At 43.9% G+C, this 13,534-nt stretch overlaps 1 protein-coding gene and 1 long non-coding RNA gene across 5 annotated transcripts in view; both read right to left on the bottom strand.

Moving 5' to 3' along the window:
• Positions 1-66: 66 nt before the first annotated feature.
• On the bottom strand, positions 67-10,627 carry LOC123731252 (uncharacterized). The gene is made up of 5 exons (XR_006762520.1): positions 10,455-10,627; positions 4,773-4,937; positions 2,285-3,179; positions 1,622-1,767; positions 67-942 (listed from the first exon to the last, which is right to left on the bottom strand). It is a non-coding gene; the product is annotated as an uncharacterized lncRNA (long non-coding RNA).
• A 1,042-nt stretch (positions 10,628-11,669) lies between these two features.
• The window catches only part of LOC106593274 (dynamin-2), a 52,046-nt gene continuing 50,181 nt past the window's right edge, over positions 11,670-13,534 (bottom strand). For 3 of the 4 annotated variants that reach the window (XM_045709895.1, XM_045709896.1, XM_045709898.1), the window contains one exon: positions 11,670-13,218. In XM_045709895.1, the coding sequence (XP_045565851.1) occupies positions 13,152-13,218 (67 nt within the window). In that variant the 3' untranslated portion in view covers positions 11,670-13,151. The remainder of the gene's footprint in view (positions 13,219-13,534) is intronic. The other variant, XM_045709897.1, reaches the window with a different exon arrangement.

Below are 13,534 nucleotides of genomic sequence, written 5' to 3'. Positions count from 1 at the left end.
GTAGTCATGATCACAGTCAACAACATTTATCTGTTACAATGTCCATATCTGTAGTCATGATCACTGTCAACAACATTTATCTGTTATAATGTCCATATCTGTAGTCATGATCACTGTCAACAAAATGTATCTGTTATAATGTCCATATCTGAAGTCATGATCACTGTCAACAACATTTATCTGTTACCATGATCAGTGTGTGTTTTAAAGCTCAGACACACCAGTAGTATTGTCAAACGTTTGCTTGCCGACAGTACTTAGCACCTCTGAACAGAATGTCAGCAGTCTTTTGTGTTCACACAGCAAAAGACCTTAAAAGTCGTCAGCCGCTCATCCTTGTTAAAATACTCCAAACCTGAAGATGTCAGTAGCGTTGTTTAGCAATGCATATCCGTGCGTATTGCTTATGGTCTACATTCCAAGCTATCTGCGTTAATGTTGCTATTTTGTAGAAAGCCCTTGTTGATACTAGCCAGATGGCCAAAGCCAGATAACTACCTAGCAAGATGACAAAGAAACAAATTAATTCACCCTCCATAATACCATACTGCCAGTGCCAGCCCATAGCCATATGTTAAGCTAGCTAGTTAACCTTTGTATAATATTTGCTAGCTAGCACAACTGAGCTAGCTAGCTAGCTAAAGACACTGCACTAACTCAGCAGCTAACACAGGCAGCTGTTTCATGGAAACTAGCAACTCCATCTTTTCCCATTGGCTGCCCCACTTGAGGGTTTGTGCTCTCTGATTTGCCCAAAGTCAAGTTGTTGGGCACTGACGAACAATGTGATTCTACAAGTAGAATCGGTAGGGTTGTTGCTAGCGGCACTCAGTAGGTACAGCTAGTGTGTGTGTCATTTGACAAATTAATTCCTTGAAACTAACACCCCTACATTTCTTCATCAGCTGTGGTTTAACCCAGAACTCTTCATTATGGTCCACACTGTGGGAGAGACAGAGGAACAGGCAGAGTGAGTGGCACACAGTCTGTATGAAGTGTAGTCCAGTCCAGCCTGTATGAAGTGTAGTCTAGTCCAGCCTGTATGAAGTGTAGTCTAGTCCAGCCTGTATGAAGTGTAGTCTAGTCCAGCCTGTATGAAGTGTAGTCCAGTCCAGCCTGTATGAGGTGTAGTCCAGTCCAGCCTGTATGAGGTGTAGTCTAGTCCAGCCTGTATGAAGTGTAGTCTAGTCCAGCCTGTATGAGGTGTAGTCTAGTCCAGCCTGTATGAGGTGTAGTCTAGTCCAGCCTGTATGAAGTGTAGTCTAGTCCAGCCTGTATGAAGTGTAGTCTAGTCCAGCCTGTATGAAGTGTAGTCTAGTCCAGCCTGTATGAAGTGTAGTCTAGTCCAACCTGTATGAAGTGTAGTCCAGTCCAACCTGTATGAAGTGTAGTCCAGTCCAAAAGAGGGATAAAGTTTGAACTCTAAACAATAACAAGACCTGACTGTTCTCACATCAGCAAGATAAACTCAAACAATCTGCAGTTAATCAGTTACAGCATTAATTACAAGACTGTTTGGTTTTCTGTTTCTGGTCAGAAGTCAAAGGTGGTGGATGCTACAAATATGAGAGAATTTAATGTACTTACAAAAATATAATATTTTTACAGTAACTGTACTAACTTGAGTTTCTCCAGTCTACAGTGTGGATCCTCCAGTCTAGCAGAGAGCAGCTTCACTCCAGAATCTCCTGGGTGATTGGAGCTCAGGTTCAGTTCTCTCAGGTGGGAGGAGGTTGACCCCAGAGCTGAAGTCAGAAGAATGACAGCCTGCAGAGACATGGCAACATGATTTTACAGCAGGACTGCTGCCCTCTGCTGGTGAGAGCTGGGGTTGTTTCTTATTTAAAGACCATTTATTGAAGTGCAGTCAGTCACTACAATGTTAAACTGCTGTACTAATGTAAGAAAAACGGAAACAATTGAGGATCCTATTCAATTAAATCAGGGTAATTCAAGACTAATACATTTCACATTATCATTTAGGGTTAATTTAATCAGTGTAAAATGTTTTTGTCACTTTAACAAATCAATTAGTCAATTTACCTGGGGGGTGTGTATGTGTGTTGATAAATTGAAGTATACAGTCTTCTAATTGAAGCATTCTTTATCATCACACAATGTAGTCCACAAGGTTTAAACATCACGTAATGTGAGACTGAAATGTAATATCAAATATTATTACAGTATTTACCTTATTGGTTGAGCTGACTTACTGGGTACTGTAATGATGTTGTGCTTTGACACATCATCTTTGTATTGAGCAGGTATGTTTCTAAGTACTAACCTCAGTTTCTCTAGTTGACAGTGTGGATTCCCCAGTCCAGCAGAGAGCAGCTTCACTCCTGAATCCTGCAGGTCATTGTGACTCAGATCCAGCTCTCTCAGGTGAGAGGAGTTTGAGCTGAGAACTGAGGTCAACACCTCACAACATTTCTCAGGTCAGATAACATCCATTCAGTATAAATGGGATAATATATTGCAACATGATGAGCAACAAGAAAACAACATTTTAAAAATGAATTCTCTCCGAAGAAAGCCTCTACAGGCTGTGAACATTAAGTATCAAGCGTTTTAGTCTGATAGTATTTAAATGCAGTTAGGCCTGTATGTATGCATCTTCAGACCTGTGCTTCCAAGAAAAACAATTGTTACCAAGAAAAAATGCATCCAAACATGCTCTCAGGGTGACAATTTGACCCTAACAAACTATCCAACAATCAATGCGTTCTCGTTATGTGAGGAACCCTCTCAAAGTACTGACCTCAGTGTCTGTAGTTTACAGTGTAGATACTGACCTCAGTGTCTGTGGTTGACAGTGTAGATACTGACCTCAGTGTCTGTAGTTTACAGTGTAGATACTGACCTCAGTGTCTGTAGTTTACAGTGTAGATACTGACCTCAGTGTCTGTAGTTTACAGTGTAGATACTGACCTCAGTGTCTGTGGTTGACAGTGTAGATACTGACCTCAGTGTCTGTAGTTTACAGTGTAGATACTGACCTCAGTGTCTGTAGTTTACAGTGTGGATGTTTCAGAGCAGTAAAGAGTTCCCTCCCACCAACATCCGACAGCTCACTGTTCCTCAGGTCCAGTTCCAGTTCTCTCAGAGAGGAGTCTGCTGATTGGAGGACGGAGGCCAGTGATCCCCAGTCCTCTTCAGAGAGTCTAAAGCTAGCCAGTCTGTAGAAACAGAGATAATATCACTCATACAGAATATGATGTAGTGTTGGTCAGAGACACATAACAGCATGATTCAGAACCTGTCCTTTCAGATGGTAACACATTTAGTACATCAACTCTTAGTGAGGTACATCTGGTATGTAGTCATGTCTGTAGGTATGTAGTCACGTCTGTAGGTATGTAGTCACGTCTGTAGGTATGTAGTCACGTCTGTAGGTATGTAGTCACGTCTGTAGGTATGTAGTCACGTCTGTAGGTACGTGGTCACGTCTGTAGGTACGTGGTCACGTCTGTAGGTACGTGGTCACGTCTGTAGGTACGTAGTCACGTCTGTAGGTACGTAGTCACGTCTGTAGGTACGTAGTCACGTCTGTAGGTACGTAGTCACGTCTGTAGGTACGTGGTCACGTCTGTAGGTACGTGGTCACGTCTCTAGGTACGTGGTCACGTCTCTAGGTACGTGGTCACGTCTCTAGGTACGTGGTCACGTCTCTAGGTACGTGGTCACGTCTCTAGGTACGTAGTCACGTCTCTAGGTACGTAGTCACGTCTCTAGGTACGTAGTCACGTCTCTAGGTACGTAGTCACGTCTCTAGGTACGTAGTCACGTCTCTAGGTACGTAGTCACGTCTCTAGGTATGTAGTCACGTCTCTAGGTATGTAGTCACGTCTCTAGGTATGTAGTCAAGTCTCTAGGTATGCAGTCACGTCTGTAGGTATGCAGTCACGTCTGTAGGTATGTAGTCACGTCTCTAGGTATGTAGTCACGTCTGTAGGTATGTAGTCACGTCTCTAGGTATGCTGTCATGTATGTAGGTATGTGGTCACGTCTGTAGGTATGTAGTCACGTCTGTAGGTATGTAGTCACGTCTGTAGGTATGTGGTCACGTCTCTAGGTATGTGGTCACGTCTCTAGGTATGCGGTCACGTATGTAGGTATGCGGTCACGTCTGTAGGTATGCGGTCACGTATGTAGGTATGCGGTCATGTCTGTAGGTATGCGGTCATGTCTGTAGGTATGTAGTCATGTCTGTAGGTATGTGAATGGATAATAATAATATTCACAGCCTGATGATTATACCTTAAACTCTCCAACAATGAATACATCATTAGGTTATTGTCATGTGATCAACCCTTCCCAAAGAACTAACCTCAGTGTCTGTAGTTTACAGTGTAGATACTGACCTCAGTGTCTGTAGTTTACAGTGTGGATACTGACCTCAGTGTCTGTAGTTTACAGTGTGGATACTGACCTCAGTGTCTGTAGTTTACAGTGTGGATACTGACCTCCGTGTCTGTAGTTTACAGTGTAGATACTGACCTCCGTGTCTGTAGTTTACAGTGTAGATACTGACCTCAGTGTCTGTAGTTTACAGTGTAGATACTGACCTCAGTGTCTGTAGTTTACAGTGTAGATACTGACCTCAGTGTCTGTAGTTTACAGTGTGGATACTGACCTCAGTGTCTGTAGTTTACAGTGTAGATACTGACCTCCGTGTCTGTAGTTTACAGTGTAGATACTGTCCTCAGTGTCTGTAGTTTACAGTGTGGATACTGACCTCAGTGTCTGTAGTTTACAGTGTGGATACTGACCTCAGTGTCTGTAGTTTACAGTGGGGATGTTTCAGAGCAGTAAAGAGTTCCCTCCCACCACCATCAAACAGCTGACCGTTCCTCAGGTCCAGTTCTCTCAGATGTGAGTCTGCTGATTGGAGAACGGAGGCCAGTGATCCACAGTCCTCCTCAGAGAGTCCAAGTCTGTAGAAACCGAGATAATATCACTCTTACAGTGTGATGTGGTAGCCTACTGGTGATCAACACTTCTCCAATCGTTGTTAACATCTGCTATTCTGCCCAGCGCCAGACCAGACATAGGCCAATTGGCAACCAATCATATTTCTCAAATACTGTTGGGCTAAATTCCAGCTACACTTGCAGAGGACAGTCATGCCTAACTACTTACTGTACAAAAAGCGTACATCTCATGAAGAGCTACAAAAGTAAGTAAACAGCCATGTTAGATTGAAAGACAAAAGGTAATTTCGTCAAACCTGTGTTTCTCCATGCTCACTAGTTGCTCATTCAACATCTGTGCTGCTACTTCACTCAATCCTGTTTTAAAAGTCCCCCTTCCTGTTTTACATTCCCTGACACCAACCAGAAATGTTTCCTTGGCCAAATATTCACAGTTTTTTTATGAAACAGCCACACGCTGTCTCTAGTTCCTGAGGTGACACGTTGCGCCAGTCAAAAGAGTAGCCTAGGTGAACTTCAAATGGTCGTTCGGGGCAGTGGAGTGCAGGGGTGTAATGCTGCTGGAGAATTGGTGCTTGTTTAGTGAAGTTAGATCAAAGCTGAATCAATGCCTTGGAAGACATTTTTTACTTTTTTTTTTAGTCATTTAGCAGACGCTCTTATCCAGAGCGACTTACAAATTGGTGCATTCACCTTATAATATCCAGTGGAACAACCACTTTACAATAGTGCATCTAAATCTTTTAAGGGGGGGGTTAGAAGGATTACTTTATCCTATCCCAGGTATTCCTTGAAGAGGTGGGGTTTCAGGTGTCTCCGGAAGGTGGTGATTGACTCCGCTGTCCTGGCGTCGTGAGGGAGCTTGTTCCACCATTGGGGTGCCAGAGCAGCGAACAGTTTTGACTGGGCTGAGCGGGAACTGTGCTTCCTCAGAGGTAGGGAGGCGAGCAGGCCAGAGGTGGATGAACGGAGTGCCCTTGTTTGGGTGTAGGGCCTGATCAGAGCCTGAAGGTACGGAGGTGCCGTTCCCCTCACAGCTCCGTAGGCAAGCACCATGGTCTTGTAGCGGATGCGAGCTTCGACTGGAAGCCAGTGGAGGAGCGGGGTGACGTGAGAGAACTTGGGAAGGTTGAACACCAGACGGGCTGCGGCGTTCTGGATGAGTTGTAGGGGTTTAATGGCACAGGCAGGGAGCCCAGCCAACAGCGAGTTGCAATAATCCAGACGGGAGATGACAAGTGCCTGGATTAGGACCTGCGCCGCTTCCTGTGTGAGGCAGGGTCGTACTCTGCGAATGTTGTAGAGCATGAACCTACAGGATCGGGTCACCGCCTTGATGTTGGTGGAGAACGACAGGGTGTTGTCCAGGGTCACGCCAAGGCTCTTAGCACTCTGGGAGGAGGACACAAGGGAGTTGTCAACCGTGATGGCGAGATCATGGAACGGGCAGTCCTTCCCCGGGAGGAAGAGCAGCTCCGTCTTGCCGAGGTTCAGCTTGAGGTGGTGATCCGTCATCCACACTGATATGTCTGCCAGACATGCAGAGATGCGATTCGCCACCTGGTTGTCAGAAGGGGGAAAGGAGAAGATTAATTGTGTGTCATCTGCATAGCAATGATATGAGAGACCATGTGAGGATATGACAGAGCCAAGTGACTTGGTGTATAGCGAGAATAGGAGTGGGCCAAGAACAGAGCCCTGGGGGACACCAGTGGTGAGAGCACGTGGTGCGGAGACAGATTCTCGCCACGCCACCTGGTAGGAGCGACCTCTCAGGAAGGACGCAATCCAAGCGTGCGCAGTGCCGGAGATGCCCAGCTCAACCACAGTGATTCATTAGTGTGACTCAATATTCATATCTCTTTCATTAGCACTTTGATATTTCAAACTCATCTGAGAAGAAAAATAATCAAATCGAAGACAGATAAAGGTAACTATCTCGCTTGCACTTGATACAGTTCAAAACGAACTAGCTGGCTAACGTGCTAGACTAAGAATGTTAGTTAACCATGTTTCTATCATCAACATACTGGTGGATATTGGATAGCTAATTGCCATTACAGCAATATTCTAGTCTAAATGATGTTAGTGTCGTTTCTCGCGCAGAGCGTCTGTATCGAGCACTGGTCACTGGTCACTCAGGCACTGGTCACTCATGCACTGGTCACTGGCGTGTTCTGTTTCTTGAGTTGCAAGCTGCCTGCCACAGCTCACAGAGCTAAATAACATTCAGAACTGTGTTGAACAGAGACAGATGATCTATTTAACAAGAAAAGCAAATGTGCTTTACAGAACTTTATTGAAACTATGTTTGGCAGAAATAGGCTATTTATTTTGGTGCGCAGTGACGCACTTTGCTGCTAGGCGCACTCTCCCACGTGGCGCAGCGGCGGCACTCTGCCGCGAGACGCAGCGGCGCACTCTGCAGCGGTGCACTCTCCTCCGTGACGCAGCGGCGCACTCTCCCTCGTGGCGCAGCGGCGCACTCTTCTGTGAGACGTAGCGTCGCACTTTCCGCGTGGCGCAGTGGCGCACTCTCCCCCGTGGCGCAGCGGAGCACTCTCCCATGTGGCGCAGCGCCATTCTCCCACGTGGCGGAGCGCCATTGATTCTGCCGTGGAAGAGAGGGCAATCTATAATGATGAGAATGGGCACGTGCAGGTTAGGAACGGCCCCCAAGCGCATCCGGTACTCCCCCCTCGGGGTGGTTATCCGCACCGGCACCATCTGAGTTACCCCGGAGCCGGGGGACGCGGAGTACATGGACTCCTCCCGGCCGGGGCAACTCCACGCGCAGTATCCTGGCTCGCCGCACTCATAGCAGCGCCTCTGATCTGGGTCTAGCAGAGGACGCCGTCGTCGTCGTTTGGTGGAGTCCCCTTTCAGCCGGGCTACATCCTCTACCAACTGAGGATTTGTTGGCGCTGCTCCTCCAGTTCTTTCTCCAGGAGAGCCTGTTGCTTCTGTTGTTTGAGGATAAGCTGAGCCACCAGTTCCTCCAAAGCTAATGTGAAAACACGACATTACTAGGCAACATAAAATAAACGTGACAACAAAATAACTTACAGTTGGCTCGGTCCTTGTTTTGGGCCGCCTCCTCTTATTTGGTTCCGTGCCCCGGGAGCTTTGTCCCCGTCTGTAGACTCCCTCCCTGCCTCTCTTTTTCTCTGTGCCACGGTGCTCCATTTATGTGGCCTGGACGGTTGGTTGGAACTCTCCCCTAATTTCCTTGAATTGGTTCCATCAGCATCGCGGTGCCCAGCCCGGGTACTCCCAGCAGAGGGGGCCGACGTCCCGGCACGTACCTCCCCTCTATCATCAACCTCCCGCGATACCACAGTATGGTTTTGTCGTGTCTTTGGCTATGCCGGATTAAGTGATATGACATGCTAACCTATAAAATTATTTCTCTGTAATTAATATTACCTGATTAAGCTAATCATGTAAATGTAATTAACTAGAAAGTCGGGGCACCACGGAAGAACGTTTATAGAGCCGTTATCTTCCGAATAAACTCTTAAAATACTTAGTAATATATTACATCGATAGCAGTCAATATTAACCCTTATCTTATTTTCAGTCTCATAATGAAAGTTGTAAATTCTTGGCTATCTTCACGAACCCTGGCTAACAAGTTGAATCAGCAATACAAAATTGGGTTTAATTATTTATTTACTAAATACCTAAACAATCACACAGAATTACAAATACACAGAATACAATGATGTCATAAAGAATTCACCCCTGGTGAACGGAACCTGTATGAAAGCTGGTTACACAAAGGAAAGGGGGTTGGGCTTGAATGAAAGAGCGGGAAGATTTAGGAACACAGAAACAGCAGCTATGCTATCGTAAATACATTATCTTATGCATTCTAAATTACCGCCCATTTGGAAAAGGAAAATGCAATAAATATTTACTCTGAGCTGCGCTTCGGTAGATTGGTCGTAGATGCTGGCCGGGTTGGCCAACAGACCTTCCGTACTCGGAAGAATGTCTCTGGTGGTAAATTGGATACGTGGTGGTATCTTCGTCCGTCCTTTCCTAGCCCACGTCTACAGCGGCCGCTGCTAACTCAACAGCTAGGAAGTATCACTTCTGTAGTGAATAAGCTCAAAGTTCATACCATTCGCCACCAAAGCTCACGCCGAGGTTGGCTTAGTTCTGTCCTTGACATGTGTGTCCTTCTAACGTAGAGGCTGCAGACCTCCCGTACTGGAACCAACCTGGTTATCTTTTCGTCAAAGGCTTATATAGTGGAGAGGGGGGAAGGATGTGTTTCATCGTTTATAACCCCTCCTCTTCACAGGGGTGGGCCACTGATCAAGCAGGGCACTTTCCTTATGAAAACCCAAATCTCTCATTTGGAAGCTAAAATTACATTTCATCTCCTAACAAACAATTTCAATATCAAACATTTCAATTGCATAACAATTCCATGTTACTCTGATAACTAGAGGGTGTATACTTTCTCAGGTACAGTTATGTCGTCCTGTCATCAATCATAATGTCTCAGATGACAACCGAACCTTACATACATACATACTCATTACGTTCCCAAGCATATTTCCAACTGGTTTTATTACCAAAATATGGTTCCTTTTCCCCATTTGTTTGATGTTCCCAGACTCTCTATATTTAACACAGGCTATTCAAGTCCTTCAGTAGGGTCGGAGAGGGGAAGGGAGAAAGGTATTGATGGGGGGGTCATGAACCTTACCCACAGGCCAACGTCATGACAGTTGTAATAATCTAGTTAAATGGATACTTTGGGATTGCCACTTTAAAACATTAAATGCATTTACATTGCTCTCACATTCAGCAAAAATATCTGGAAAGGAAGATATGGGTATAGAGAGAGATAGAGAGTGTTGTGTTAGATGGGTGTCCTGACTCTCTGTGGTCACTAAAGCTCCCATGGCACTTAACGTAAGATTAGAGGTGTTAACCCCCATATTTTGGCTAAATTCCCAATCTGGCCCTCATGGCCACCTAATCATCCCCAGCTTCCTATTGGCTCATTCATCCCCCCTCCTCTCCCCTGTAACTATTCCCCAGGTAGTTGCTGTAAATGAGAATGTGTTCTCAGTCAACTGACCTGATTAAATAGGGGTTAATACAATTCTTACTTAAGTTGGACCCCAACTGAGTTCCTAAAAAAAGACCACTTTTTTGTTTGGGGGACCCCTACCAGTCGGGGGCCCTAAATGACTGCTTATGCTCGGAACAGGCCCTGTGAGTAAGCTATATCAACAATGAATGTTTCACCTTTGGTCTGATTCTGCACAGTGATGTCTCTTACAGTGGAGTTGTTGATCACTGGGGAATTTATAGTGCTTCATTCCTGAGCTGTGATATATATAGATATATAAATATATAATATATGAGAGAGAGAGAGAGAGAGAGAGAGAGAGAGAGAGAGAGAGAGAGAGAGAGAGAGAGAGAAAACACCCCCTGTGTCTTCGTACTACAACATGGAGAGGACTCAGACATTAAGCATTTCAGGGGAATCGGTCTCACCTTCGGTCACAGGACTTGACACTGTTGACATTGACTCCTTCAGTGTCCCCCTCTCCTCCATTTGGAACAAATGTTCTCCGTCTCTTTGTCTCTATAGTCTCAATCTATGGAACATGAGTGAATGCATGAAAACACATTTACATTTTTGATTCCTCTGAATTCATGCCTGTCCTAAACTAATCTCACAAATTATGATTAAAAGACTATTGCCAGTACGTATAATTCACAACCACACCTGTCTTTATACTGTATTTTAAATACATTTGAGTTGATAAAATTGTCAAGAACAGTACACTTCATTTGCTGTTCCATCATATCACTTGTAATTGTAAACAGTTTGTTCAACAAGGACATGTGTAAAAAACACATTACAAAACAACTCTATGGTACTTATAACTACATGTTATATATCATCTATGGTATTTATATCTTCATGTTATATTATATAATGTATGATATTTATATCTACATCTACATCTCTCACACCCTCCCTCTCACACCCTCCCTCCCTCTCTCACACCCACCCTCCTCTCTCTCTCACACTCTCTCTCACACACCCTCTCTCTCTCACACCCTCCCTCTCTCACACCCTCCCTCTCACCCTCCCTCCCTCACACCCTCCCTCTCTCACACCCTCCCTCCCTCCCTCTGAACTGGCTTATATTGGTTGTCGCATCATTTGAAACAGGTTAAATCAATTTTGAGTGGTTGTGTTCAATCAATGACATGTGTTCTCTATTTGTATTTGATTGTTGCCACTTGTGTTTAACAGTATGGATGACATGTGCATAATGTGAATGTGTTTAGAGTTTTGCTGAAAAGTCTAAGTGAGATCTGCAAATTGTGTTTTACCATGTGAAATGATTTAAGGTATTGACAACAGACTGCATAATTTGCTAAATGAGTCCAGGCAACTGAGAACTTTGTTCAGCCAATGGGTTTTAGCGTTTTAGCAATTGAGAAAAACTGTAACAGGGTATTACCAAGAAGGATCATCATCATCATCATCAGTATTCATTGTTAGGTGTTTCTGTCAGCTGCTCCATACTAGGGATACGATTCAGTCTAAGGAGTTTTATAGAGCAGCGGGTAAGTAATTTACAGAGATTGCATTCATTGAGTGATAGAGAGAGAGAGGGGGGAAGAGAGAGATGAGAGGGGGATGAACAGTAATAAAAATACTTGAAGACAAAAATACCAGCCACCACACCTCAGTCCCTTTATCTGTTTATTATTCCATATCACTCCATCTTTATACACCTTCTTCACACTACTGTTCCATTCTACCCATCCCTCGTTCACCCAGTGATTCATTCCTTTGTTAATTTATCATTTCATTCATCCGTTCATTCAATAGGAAAGCCACAGGTAAGAGGCACTTAGAAAAATATATATATATCTTTTTTTTAAAATAATACAGTGTGAAATGGCATCTTATTCCCTATGTGGTGCACTACCCCCTCTGTCTGGTTTCTGATTGGTCCATTCAGGAAGCAGGTCTATTTTGATTGGTCTATTCAGGAAGCAGAGGCCAGATTGACAGCAAGCTACCATTTACAATAGACTGGGCTAAAAGCCGGGATTTAATTAAAGAAGCGATAAGCAAACAACACTCTCAACAATGATTTCCCAGATGTTTGCGGAGATCGCATTTGCAGTAAACACTGCGGATGTCATAAATTACCTTTTGTGCAGTGAGCTTATCGACAAAGCATCTTTGATTGAATCTCGGCCCTTGTCTAACAACTATCTACTACTAATTTGGTCCTTTGAACATCGATAACTGACGAGACACTAGGTATCTATATTGACTACAGGGTTGGTGTCAATTCCATGGAAATTCCTGTCAATTCAGAGAGTAAACCAAATTCCATTTCCAAATGTTCCTCATTAAAAGTGCATTGAAGAGAATTGGAACTTTCTGAATTTACTGAAATTGAAACGGAATGGACACCAACTCTGACTGGTTACCACTGTTCTTTGAGTGAACTGTGAGGGCAGTTGAAGCTAACTATTTTCCATTGAAATCAACTCATTTTATAGCATAATTAGCATTTCATCAAAATGAAATTCAAAAAGCTGCGAGCTAGAAAATACTTACTATAATATTCCTGCATAGATATTGAAGTGCATATTGAAGATTAGATCTAAAAATACAAATGTACATATGATCCAGTAAGAAGGATAGAAACATTGAAAACAGTATAAAGAAATACGTATTTTGTTATTAATTACGGAGTGTATTTGTTATTAAAAAAAATTGAATAAGTGCTTCCATGTAAAGAAGTATTCTAGGTATTCACAAAAATCTGTACATTTTTAAAAACCTGTTTGATTTGAAATTCTGTCTGATCCCAGGTTTGAACTAAGTTCATTAAAGCAAGTTAGAGTTAAACAAAAAATGTAGGTTTCATTTTTTTTTCTCTCTCAATCCCTTTAAAAAATTTGAAGGTATTAAATATTGTTACAAAGCTAAAAAAAACTATGTGATCAAAAGTACATAGTGTTGCTTAAATGAAAAAACAGAAATAGTAAATAATGCTAAATAATACATGAAATAACAATAACATGACAATATGAATATTAAGAGAGAATACATGAAAGACATTCTTGAATCATGTAAATAAAACATCAACGTTACGCAAAGTATTTCTTTGTAGTCAAAGGACATTAGAAGTGGTAACTGTGTCTGTCTGTCTAGTCCAGCAGTGAAGGCTCTGAAGGGCGTATGATGGTGGGACGGCCTGGGGCCGCTGGGGGTCTTCTGTTATAAAGGAGGACAGAAGGAGGGAGGGAGAGGAGGGATGGAGAGAGAGAGAGAGAGAGAGGGAGGGATGGAGAGAGAGAGGGAGGGATGGAGGGAGAGAGGGAGGGATGGAGGGAGAGAAGCAGGGAGGGAGAGGAGGGTGGGAGGGAGAGGAGAGGAGGGTGGGAGGGAGAGGTGGGAAGGAGGGAGAAAGATGGAGAGAAGCAGGGAGGGAGAGAAGGAGGGAGGGAGGGAGGATGGAGAGAGAGGGAAGGTGGGATGGGGAAAGAGGGAGGGATGAATAGAGTGAAGGAGGAAGAGATTGAGGGGAGAG

Source organism: Salmo salar, chromosome ssa02 (assembly GCF_905237065.1).
Source record: "Salmo salar chromosome ssa02, Ssal_v3.1, whole genome shotgun sequence".
In the NCBI taxonomy this organism is placed as follows: domain Eukaryota; kingdom Metazoa; phylum Chordata; class Actinopteri; order Salmoniformes; family Salmonidae; genus Salmo; species Salmo salar.
The sequence above is the reverse complement of the archived record's forward strand: the minus strand, read 5'-3'. Positions and strand labels throughout refer to the sequence as shown.